The sequence below is a fragment of the Gigantopelta aegis genome, unplaced genomic scaffold, assembly GCF_016097555.1.
Source record: "Gigantopelta aegis isolate Gae_Host unplaced genomic scaffold, Gae_host_genome ctg6418_pilon_pilon, whole genome shotgun sequence".
Taxonomy (NCBI): Eukaryota; Metazoa; Mollusca; class Gastropoda; order Neomphalida; family Peltospiridae; genus Gigantopelta; species Gigantopelta aegis.
The window spans coordinates 1-12,500 of NW_024535023.1; the positions used below are offsets into that span (position 1 = coordinate 1).

Sequence of the window (12,500 nt, forward strand, 5' to 3'; positions counted from 1 at the left end):
AAACATTACATTTACACCAAGCAAACGTTTTAACAAGTGTTATGTATTAATACTGTAAAGGTTATTTTAAAAAGGAAATTTGAAATAGTGAAATACGTTTTTGTTTTTTTTAAAAGAAGCGAATATGCCAATTTTAATAACTATTGGTGCAAGTGGCTTAATCTTTTAAAGTTGAAAAATGATACACAAATTCAGTGAAAATTCTGTTTGCAAATTGTACTCATTTTCCTTACCACTATTTCTTCTACTGCATAAAAACACATCAAATCAATTGTTTTCATCAGCATCTTCTTCCTCCTATGCTTTTCTTGTCACGAGTAACAAGATAATTTTATACATATAAATAGCAAAAGTATATTAGTATATATGTTTACGTATGTATGTGTATCAGTGTGTGTGCACACACACACACACACACACACACACACACACACACACACACACACACACACATATATATATATATATATATATATATATATATATATATATATATATATATATCTGAAGCCTTTCAGTCGCATTAGAACGAGATAAACACACTCATTTAATCTTACTAAAGTAATAAAGACCGTTCTGACAGTTTAATAAAATATATATTATTGAACATATATGTAATACAAAATCTCGCATGCGTAGTACGTGTTCACCCGAATGACGTCATGTCCTTATCAGGACGCTAAGCATTCTGTCAATTCCACAACGAAGTCATTTGTGTTATTTAATAAACATTTTATTGATCATGGTATATAAGGGTGGTATCGTATGTAGTAAGTATGTAATAATGCGTAATAGTTATACCACTAGACCGCTACGCTATAAACTCGTACGATAAACAACATGAGAAAACAACTGGTATGTTCTGTATGTTTGTATACAAAAATATTACAAGACATTTAGGTGCATTGACAATTCTTAAAATAGACAAACATCAATATTTTACCCAGGGGAGAAATCTTTAAAACTGTCATGGATGTTACTTCCAATATATTTACCATAAGAATAACAGCACTCATCCAAAAGATAAATACAATTGTGTTTTCTATTCTTAGTTGTGTTTCTCATTCTAAATGTTATCTTGTTTCATAAAGACTTTTTATGAGAGTAACAATAATTGGGTCTTTGGACTATTCACTGGTGTTACCTGAAGTTATCGACTGTTTCGAAAATACTATGATAGTATATAGAATTACTGAACACCATTGTTCTGACTTTATAACATCTGTGCAATGAGTATATTGTTTTTGGATGTGGGTTTGTTTGTTTTTTCAAAATATGATTTAAGATTATATCAGTTGTATTGTAATTATATGGCAATATATGTTTAAAAACTGTAAATAAAATGAATTTTTTATAATTGTCGTTTTCTATATATGTATATATGTTTTTTTCTACAGAAGGCGGTTATAAGGATGATGGTATATCCAAGGGAAAAAGTGTTCAAGAACTAGCTGCACTATTTCAATCAAAAGGTGAACCACCTAGGCCAGATAAATCGGTAAGAGCGTTATAAACGTTATAATCCATTTGATTCTATTTGAAAAGCCCCAGTGGTTTAGTTGATCTGTTACTTTTTATCTTCACTTGAAAACGTGCAGTATGAACGTGACTTCCCTAGGAAAAGTTAAAACTTAAACACTCTGATGTGGGTCGGTGGGTGTGTGTGGGTGTGTGTGTGTGTGTGGGGGGGGGGTGACGTTGCACAATAATTATTGGTTTATGCTTTATTGGTCTGCTGTCATGTTTCCTCTGTATATTTGGTTTAATTATAATTTTAGTTTTGTGGTTGTTAGTATACAAAAACAAATGTATTCACGTCCTCTACACGTGATGAGTTCTGGTACAACCCTTGTTATGTCGAATAATGTGGCAGTAAAACAGTCTTAACCTAGTGCACCCGAACCTTCAATGGACCTAACAGCCATTGGAGTCATTGAGACTCTATACCCGATATAGTGCATCCGAACCTTCAATGGACCTAACAGCCATTGGAGTCATTGAGACTCTATACCCGATATAGTGCAGCCGAACCTTCAATGGACCTAACAGCCATTGGAGTCATTGAGACTCTATACCCGATATAGTGTACCCGAACCTTCAATGGACCTAACAGCCATTGGAGTCATTGAGACTCTATACCCGATATAGTGCACCCGAACCTTCAATGGAACTAACAGCCATTGGAGTCATTGAGACTTTATACCCTATACAGTGTACCCGAACCTTCAATGGACCTAACAGCCATTGGAGTCATTGAGACTCTATACTCGATATAGTGCATCCGAACCTTCAATGGACCTAACAGCCATTAGAGTCATTGAGACTCTATACCCGATATAGCGCACCCGAACCTTCAATGGACCTAACAGCCATTGGAGTCATTGAGACTCTATACCCGATATAGCGCACCCGAACCTTCAATGGACCTAACAGCCATTGGAGTCATTGAGACTCTATACCCGATATAGTGTACCCGAACCTTCAATGGACCTAACAGCCATTGGAGTCATTGAGACTCTATACCCGAAATAGTGTACCCGAACCTTCAATGGACCTAACAGCCACTGCAGTCATTGAGACTTTATACCCGATATAGTGCATCTGAACCTTCAATGGACCTAACAGCCATTGGAGTCATTGAGACTCTATTCCCGATATAGTGCATCCGAACCTTCAATGGACCTAACAGCCATTGGAGTCATTGAGACTCTATACCCGATATAGCGCACCCGAACCTTCAATGGACCTAACAGCCACTGGAGTCATTGAGACTCTATACCCGAAATAGCGCACCCGAACCTTCAATGGACCTAACATCCATTGGAGTCATTGAACCTTTATACCCGATATAGTGCATCCAAACCTTCAATGGACCTAACAGCCAGTGGAGTCATTGAACCTTTATACCCTATATAGTGCATCCAAACCTTCAATGGACCTAACAGCCATTGGAGTCATTGAGACTCTATACCCAATATAGTGCATCCGAACCTTCAATGGACCTAACAGCCATTGGAGTCATCGAGACTCTGTACCCGATATAGTGCATCCAAACCTTCAATGGACCTAACATCCATTGGAGTCATCGAGACTCTGTACCCGATATAGTGCATCCAAACCTTCAATGGACCTAACATCCATTGGAGTCATTGAGACTTTGTACCCAATATAGTGCATCCGAACCTTCAATGGACCTAACAGCCATTGGAGTCATCGAGACTCTATACCCGATATAGTGCAGCCGAACCTTCAATGGACCTAACAGCCATTGGAGTCATTGAGACTCTATACCCGATATAGTGTACCCGAACCTTCAATGGACCTAACAGCCATTGGAGTCATTGAGACTCTATACCCGATATAGTGCACCCGAACCTTCAATGGAACTAACAGCCATTGGAGTCATTGAGACTTTATACCCTATACAGTGTACCCGAACCTTCAATGGACCTAACAGCCATTGGAGTCATTGAGACTCTATACTCGATATAGTGCATCCGAACCTTCAATGGACCTAACAGCCATTAGAGTCATTGAGACTCTATACCCGATATAGCGCACCCGAACCTTCAATGGACCTAACAGCCATTGGAGTCATTGAGACTCTATACCCGATATAGCGCACCCGAACCTTCAATGGACCTAACAGCCATTGGAGTCATTGAGACTCTATACCCGATATAGTGTACCCGAACCTTCAATGGACCTAACAGCCATTGGAGTCATTGAGACTCTATACCCGAAATAGTGTACCCGAACCTTCAATGGACCTAACAGCCACTGCAGTCATTGAGACTTTATACCCGATATAGTGCATCTGAACCTTCAATGGACCTAACAGCCATTGGAGTCATTGAGACTCTATTCCCGATATAGTGCATCCGAACCTTCAATGGACCTAACAGCCATTGGAGTCATTGAGACTCTATACCCGATATAGCGCACCCGAACCTTCAATGGACCTAACAGCCACTGGAGTCATTGAGACTCTATACCCGAAATAGCGCACCCGAACCTTCAATGGACCTAACATCCATTGGAGTCATTGAACCTTTATACCCGATATAGTGCATCCAAACCTTCAATGGACCTAACAGCCAGTGGAGTCATTGAACCTTTATACCCTATATAGTGCATCCAAACCTTCAATGGACCTAACAGCCATTGGAGTCATTGAGACTCTATACCCAATATAGTGCATCCGAACCTTCAATGGACCTAACAGCCATTGGAGTCATCGAGACTCTGTACCCGATATAGTGCATCCAAACCTTCAATGGACCTAACATCCATTGGAGTCATCGAGACTCTGTACCCGATATAGTGCATCCAAACCTTCAATGGACCTAACATCCATTGGAGTCATTGAGACTTTGTACCCAATATAGTGCATCCGAACCTTCAATGGACCTAACAGCCATTGGAGTCATCGAGACTCTATACCCGATATAGTGCATCCGAACCTTCAATGGACCTAACAGCCACTGGAGTCATCGAGACTCTGTACCCGATATAGTGCATCCAAACCTTCAATGGACCTAACAGCCATTGGAGTCATCGAGACTTTATACCCGATATAGTGCATCCGAACCTTCAATGGACCTAACAGCCATTGTAGTCATCGAGACTCTATACCCGATATAGTGCATCCGAACCTTCAATGGACCTAACAGCCATTGGAGTCATCGAGACTCTATACCCGATATAGTGCATCCAAACCTTCAATGGACCTAACAGCCATTGGAGTCATCGAGACTCTATACCCGATATAGTGCATCCAAACCTTCAATGGACCTAACAGCCATTGGAGTCATCGAGACTCTATACCCGATATAGTGCATCCAAACCTTCAATGGACCTAACATCCATTGGAGTCATCGAGACTCTATACCCGATATAGTGCATCCAAACCTTCAATGGACCTAACAGCCATTGGAGTCATCGAGACTCTATACCCGATATAGTGTACCCGAACCTTCAATGGACCTAACAGCCATTGGAGTCATTGAGACTCTATACCCGATATAGTGCATCCAAACCTTCAATGGACCTAACAGCCATTGGAGTCATTGAGACTCTATACCCGATATAGTGCACCCGAACCTTCAATGGACCCAATAGCCAGTGGAGTCATTGGAACTCAAAACCTAATATGTTCATAATGGTGATTTCCTGATAATTCATAATAAGATCAGTTGATAAACGAACTTCATAATTAGACCAGTCTACTCTTTTCAGCATTATTGTACAAAGACATCTCGGAAATTAAAAGACACCGACTTACTTCAGACGACTTCCAGTGCAATGACACCAAGCACGACAGATCCAGGTACTCTATCTATTCATGAAAATGTTCATGATAAAATCACAAACAAAAAAAAGTAAATATGAAAAAACACCTAGCTAAATTGGAATTGTCAGGTATGTTAGAGAGTAAATTAATAGAATTGTGTTCAAAAACTAAAAATACATATTGGTAATAATTAAAATAAATTTCAAATAATAAATATTTTACAAATATCGGGCATCGTTTAGATATTACTACCAAGGCAATGGTACATAGAAACACAATTATATATTGCTTATAATATACAAAAGTATTGAACCAAAGTGACTGCACTTACGAGGCCCTATCCTAATTAGAAATATTATAACAATATCGACAAAATATTTATTGTTTAAAGTACAATCTCTCAGTCTGTTTAAAATGTTTGCAGAATGACTACTGGTAGCTAGTGTGAACTTACTCAATGTATATTTCAAGACACGTGAAACCGTTGATGATATTAAAATAACATCCATTCACCCAAAGATCAAGGCGAAGGTGTTGCGCGTTAAAAAGAGTTGTCTAGTATGCCAAGTGAATATAATTATTTATAATCCAATATTTGACAAAAATTAACTTTGTAATCTGTGACTTTAATATATGTGTGTATATTATTCCAGATTGTGATTTTTTGGACAAAGAACTACGAATTGTTTTGATTGGCATGACTGGTTCAGGGAAAAGCTCATCTGGCAATTCCATTCTTGGCTTTGACAAGAAACAAGGCATTAAATCGGAGGCTAGTTCTACGTCAGTTACAGCGACATGCTCAGTTAGAAAGGCTGAGCGATTTGACTGTAATCTAGTGGTCATTGATACTCCTGGCACGTGTGATACTAGCCAATCAGAGGGAAAGATCAGCAAGGAGATTATCCAGAGCATTACCATGTCAGCACCAGGTCCTCATGCATTCATCATGGTTCTAAGAGTCAAGCGATTTACCAAAGAAGAACAAGATACAATTAAATACTTCAAAGATGTATTTGGAAACGAAATGTTAAACTATTTGTTCTTGCTTTTTACTGGACTTGACGATCTTGAAGAGGATGACAAAACCCTACAAACATTTCTAGATGATGCTACAGGAGAACTTAAACAACTAATCCAAGAATGTGGTGGCAAATGCACTGCAATAAACAATCGAGAAAAGGGCGTTACAGTGAAAGAAATGCAAGTTAAGGAGTTGATAGATATTATCAAGAGGAATGTGGCCAAACATAATGGAAAATATTTTACAACAGACATAATGAAAGCAGCAGAGCAAGAAATTCGTAAGCGGGAAGCCATAATACGACAAGAAAAAGAAGAAGAACTTAGAAAGAAAACAGAAAACATCCGGAAAGAAGTAGAAGAAAAGTTTGAAAAACGACGAAAAGAAATGGAAAAAGAAAACAAAGAATTGAAGGGCAACTTGGAAGAATTGATGGAAAAACTAGAAGAAGAAAAGCAAACGATGCTGGCAGAACGCACCACACTATTAAGGCAGGAACAGGTGAACATCGCCGAAGTGGTTAGAAACGAAGTCCGAAAGCAAGCCGAAACCAATGATTCCTTCATAGACACTGTCGGAGATGCATTCTGTAGCATAGGGAGAATCGTGAAATATCCTTGGAGAAAAATATTCCAATAAAAATTAAATTGAAAATAAATAATCTGGTAAAAGAACACATGTATCAGCAGATTACGTCTTATAAGTATAAAAGGCCTAAACATTTGTGTTACCAGGTGCATGCCAAAATAAACACATAGGTAGCAAACGCGGCCTTTTGGGGGGGTTATGGGTGCTTCGGTGTTACCTAAATATATATATATATTTGAAACATTGAAAGAAAGAAATAAGGGTCGACCTTCCTGGAAACACACGTTTTTATGCCTAATTATTGTTTTTGTGATTATTTTGTGATTTAGTTTTTGGTGATTTTTGTTTTGTTTTAATATTTGATTGTTGAGTGACAAGATAAGTGTCGATAGCTCTTTTTGTATTATTTTCATATTAACTAATGATGTTACATTTAAAAAATTAGTTTTTACCTTGTTCAAAATATATACAGTCGAACGAGTATACAAGGGCCACTGAACGTGTATATAAGGGCTACTCAACATGTATATAAGGGTGACTGAACTTGTATGTAATTTAATTGGCTTACCAATTTCCAAATTTAATAGCACCACCTTACCCTCTGCCTGTTACCGGTTCCGACCGGGCGGCTGGTGCTTCCTTGCATCATACAGCGCAGGCAGTCCTCCCCTTACCCACCACACCTTTCCTGTCATGGACAGAGGGGCCGGCCGAGGTCGACACATGTGCCCATGATAGGCGTGCGCTACAACAGCTTGCTCTGAATGTGCACATTAAATCATAGTCCAGTACATTCCATGTATAAGGGCTATTGGACGTGTACATAAGGGCCACTGAACTTGTATATAAGCAGGCACAGGTTTTTATCCTCAGCCTGTTACCGGTCACGGCCAGACTGTTAGTGCTCTCTTGCACCTGCCAGTGCAGGCCCCTCCTCCTATCCACCCCAACCTTTTCTGTCCTGGACGGAGAAGCTGGCCAAGGCCGGCACCTGTGCCCAGGACAGACGTGCATTAAAACAGCTTGCTCTGAATGTGCACGTTAAACCCTATTGGATTGGATTTGATTGTATATAAGGGCCACTGAACGTGTATTTAAGGGCCACTCCAAGGATTGTTTAAGTGTCTATTCTTTAACCGGCTTCAGTGGCGCAGGGTAAAACCATCGGACTACAGGCTAGTAGGTACAGGGTTCGCATCCCGGTACCGGCTCCAACCCATAAGGGTAGGTGTAAGACCACTACACCCTCTTCTCTCTCACTAAACAACTAACACACTGGCCTGGGAAGACAGCCCATATAGCTGAGGTGTGTGCCCAGGACAGAGTGCTTGAACATTAATTGGAGATAAGCACGAAAATGAGTTGAAATGAAAATGTTTCTTCTTTATGACGAACCAGATAGACTGCGCTATCGATTAGTGTGATAGTGACGTCGAGAAAGAAAATCGATCAAAGAGGGGAGGGGGATGCAAGTTGGCGGCACTGACCTAAGCTTTCCACAGAGGGGAGGGGTTTGCATGTTGGCGGCACTGATCTAAGCTTTCCACAGAGATCAGAGTACAAACATTTTGTAACAAGAGCCTATATGTAAACAAAAGATACCTTTTTAGACAGACTGTGCACATCGTTAGAAGCGGGTGTCTAGTGCGAGTTAATTCATACATTAAATAGTCCTTTCTTCTATAGATATACTGAACAGCAAAAGAAACACAAGTTACAATACGAATACGAATGGTATTTATTTTTAGATAGCATTGTACAAAACTGATGTAAACTAATGAAAAAAATATTGAAGCCAAAAGTTTTTTAACTTCAAGGAATGTCAATAGGCATCAGTCATAAATGATAACAAGGGCAGACAACCAATTCAGAGTAATCAATAATCAATATCTTTATGTCCACCATTTGCATTCACAACTGCGACACACCTTCTGTACATGGAATGGATCAGACGGTTGATAAAGGCCATGGGGATAAGTGGAAAGGTCTGAAGTATGATTACCTGAAGCTGAGCTGCATTTCTTGGTCGTGGACGAACTTGATCAATTCTTCTTTTCAGCTCGTCCCATAAATGTTCAATTAAATTTAAGTCAGCACTAAGGGCTGGCCAAGGCAAAATTCTGATGTTATGCTGCTGTAAGAAGTGAACCGTAACCCGAGCTGTGTGTGGTCTGGTGTTATCATGCTGGAACGTGTATTGCGGATGCCGAGCAAAAAAAAAGGCACTGTATGGGGTCTGAGGGCCTGATCAATGTAACGCTGAGCTGTAATACCATTACCCCTTCCCGGACCAATATTCTGGAAGACAACTGGGCTAAGTCTTTGATTCAGGCCAATTGCAGCCCATATCATAACACTTGGACCACCCCATGGATCTCTTTCCATCACACACTGATCATCATAACGATATCCACGTCTGCGCCATGTTCGAACTCTTCCATCAGCATGGGATATGCAAACCCGAGTTCCATCTGTAAAGATCACATGTCTCCACTGCTGATAACGCCAATTCCGGTGAAATGTGGCCCACTGTAAACGGTTCTGTCGGTGCTGCTGAGTCAAACTGGGACGACGGGCAGGACGACGACAACTGAGAGTGTTTATACAGAATCTACGTCTAACTGTATCACCACTGATGGATCGGTTGTGGACTCCAATTGTCTGTCGAGCTGTTTCATTGGCTGTTAGGAATGGATCGCGAAGATGCAAGCGATGAATATGTCTGTCCTGTCGTTGGGTGGTGACACAAGGACGGCCACTTCGTGGAAGGTCAGCAGTACTGTTGGTGGTGACAAAACGATCTTGCAGATGATAAATGGTTGTGATGTGAACGTTAAAAGCATTGGCAACATTACTAACGCTTTCACCTGCCTGTAGGCGTCCGATTGCTTTTTCCCGCTGTTGTGAGGTAAGTCTTGGCGTATTTGTACGACATAAATATTGGTGAATAAAAAAAATTAAAATTGGGTATTTTTATACCCTATAATGTCATGAACAAAGCATGCTTGTTGATTTTCACGAGGATCTCTTACTTGACCATTCCATGACATTTTCCTGTGGTATGTTTTGACGACATGCTTCAACTGTAAATGCTTCAAAATACAGCCATTACATTACATGCAGGTGAAAAATCTAACTTTTCAATTAATTATTAGCCTCTTTAAAAAAAACATCTTTTGCTGTTGAGTATACATATAATAATGGGCTGGGGTGTTACAAACATTCCTTTCTTCCCCTAATAACCGCTGATTGAATGGATTGTTTTATACATTGCTTTTTTAAATTTAATACCTAATAATTTCTGCTTTTAAAACAATGAGTTGGGGCGTAAGAAACATTCCTTTCTTCCTCTACTATAAATTGTATAAAGAAAGTGAAAATCGTGTCCACTGTCATTATACACTAGAATGTTGTCCCCTAATAACCATTGATTAAATAGACAGTCCTTTATTTTATTAAACTGCTAATCATTTCTGCTTTTACAGCAATGGGCTGAGGTGTCGCCAACATTCCTTTTTTCACCTAATAACCGCTGATTAAGTGTGTATATACATTCCTTTCTTTTATTCCAGACGTAACAAGTTCTGTTTTTAAAACAATGGGTTGGGGCATAAGAAACATTCTTTTCTTCCCCAACTAAAAAGTGTATAAAGAAAGTGAAAATCGTGTCTATTGTCATTATACACTAGTATTATCAAACTACGTCTCTCTCTCTCTCTCTCTCTCTCTCTCTCTCTCTCTCTCTCTCTCTCTCTCTCTCTCTCTCTCTCTCTCTCTCTCTCTCTCTCTCTCTCTCTCTATCTATCTATCTCTCATTGGGCTATTTATCTTTCCCATCAAGTGTGTGCTATCCTGTTTGTGCGATGATGCATATAAAAGATCCCGTGCTACTAACTAAGACACTATATTTCGGAATTACCAAATCTTTGACACCCAATAGCCAATGATTAAGAAACAAAACAAACGTTCTTAACTCACTAAAATCTTCTCATCCAGTACATATAGAGATATGTGGGCATACTGATCCCTCCCCACCCACGCAAACCCAGCCCCACCCACATCTACGATGGAATCTTTTATGGAAAATAACTTTATTTGTATTGTTGGTTTCTTTAAGAACATCGTCGATTTCTCCAGTGAAGCTGTTTTTAAACTAAAAATGTCCAATCGATTTTTGGTATAATTTCAGTGAATGGTTATCCAGTGATGGGTTTTTTCAAGTTGTGACTGTTGATATTTTTATTGGTAACAGTACTCATATTGATTTGCTCATCCACCAGTACTATCTGTGCCAAAAAAAAAAGAGAGAAAAAAAAAGGATAAAGGTGTGACGTTTGTATACCTGTATTCACTTGTAAAGAAAATAGGCAGTAAAGGTTGCAAAGGGTAATTTTTACCTTTAGCTGCTATGTATTTAAATGTAAATCAATATATAGTCATTTGTTAAGAGGAAGGATATTGTGTACAATCTTAAACTGGAACTATCTGAGCTCGGTACTTACAGTACAACGGAAAGGCATTCTATTTGTTTTATTCATACATTTTTGATAATTACCGTTTTTCTTCCCATTTCAAACTATTTTTAAGTTTTATACTATTTGCATCCTTTTAGATTCATTTTTAAAACATAATTCCATGAAATTTATGAAAATCGGAATCAATATTATAATTTCTTTTAAAATCACAATATTTTAAGATACTGCCTTTTTAATCTAGTAAATAATTTATATATCGAATTTCTGCAATATTCCAGTCTTTGAAATTTATTGATTGACTATTTATTTTCATATCGTCATTAAAGCATGTAAACTGAGTATGAAATGCAAATACGATGCTGACAGAATGTCTTTCCAAATGACATTTTTTATTCCATCGTAATGAAATACATTTGTAGTTGTCTTATTTTCATTACATAATAATGTTTTCCGTTTGGAATTTGTAGTCATTTTGCATTTTCACCATATAATTGTTTGTGCTATAATGTAATCATAAATACCAGGCACCTTAATAACACAATATTTTAGTCATTTGTTGACGTTTACGTTTGTCTGGTTTTCCGCTCCATATAAATTTAAAACCTTACTTTGTAAGTTTTGGATATCATATCCTTGATCGGTGGGTTTGGTATGAACGAAAATAAATGGTTTAGTTTACGAAGCATTAAGGACACCATAATTGTATTTCCACCTAAAGGTGTTAATGCCCTACATGACTACTCTTTCAATGCACGTGTATTTTCAACATGTTTCTGATATTTAATTACTATCATATTTTCTAAATCTGTATCACAATGGACGCCAAGTAATGTAAATATTTTGTACACGCCATTCTATACAAATGTTGTACCTGTCCTGATTAATGCCATTTTGTCAGTATTAGTCTAAAACGGAGACAATAAATGTAACAGTGTTTCCTACTTTTAACTCCCATAACATATTGTGTTTCTGTATTAATATGTATTAAAGATATATATATATATATATATATATATATATATATATCCATGTTCGTATCGAAATACCAAAGCTAAAAAAACAATTCAATTTGTCTGAAATATAATTCCAACACACCGAATCAAATGCATTCTCAAAGTCG

At 38.3% G+C, this 12,500-nt stretch overlaps 1 protein-coding gene across 1 annotated transcript in view; it reads left to right on the forward strand.

Annotated features, from left to right (window-relative positions):
- Positions 1-1,397: 1,397 nt before the first annotated feature.
- The window catches only part of LOC121366628 (GTPase IMAP family member 7-like), a gene marked incomplete at both ends in the record, with an annotated part of 13,440 nt that continues 2,337 nt past the window's right edge, over positions 1,398-12,500 (forward strand). The window contains 2 exons of the mRNA XM_041491001.1: positions 1,398-1,472; positions 5,947-6,906. Coding sequence (XP_041346935.1) covers positions 1,398-1,472; positions 5,947-6,906 — 1,035 coding nt within the window. The remainder of the gene's footprint in view (positions 1,473-5,946; positions 6,907-12,500) is intronic.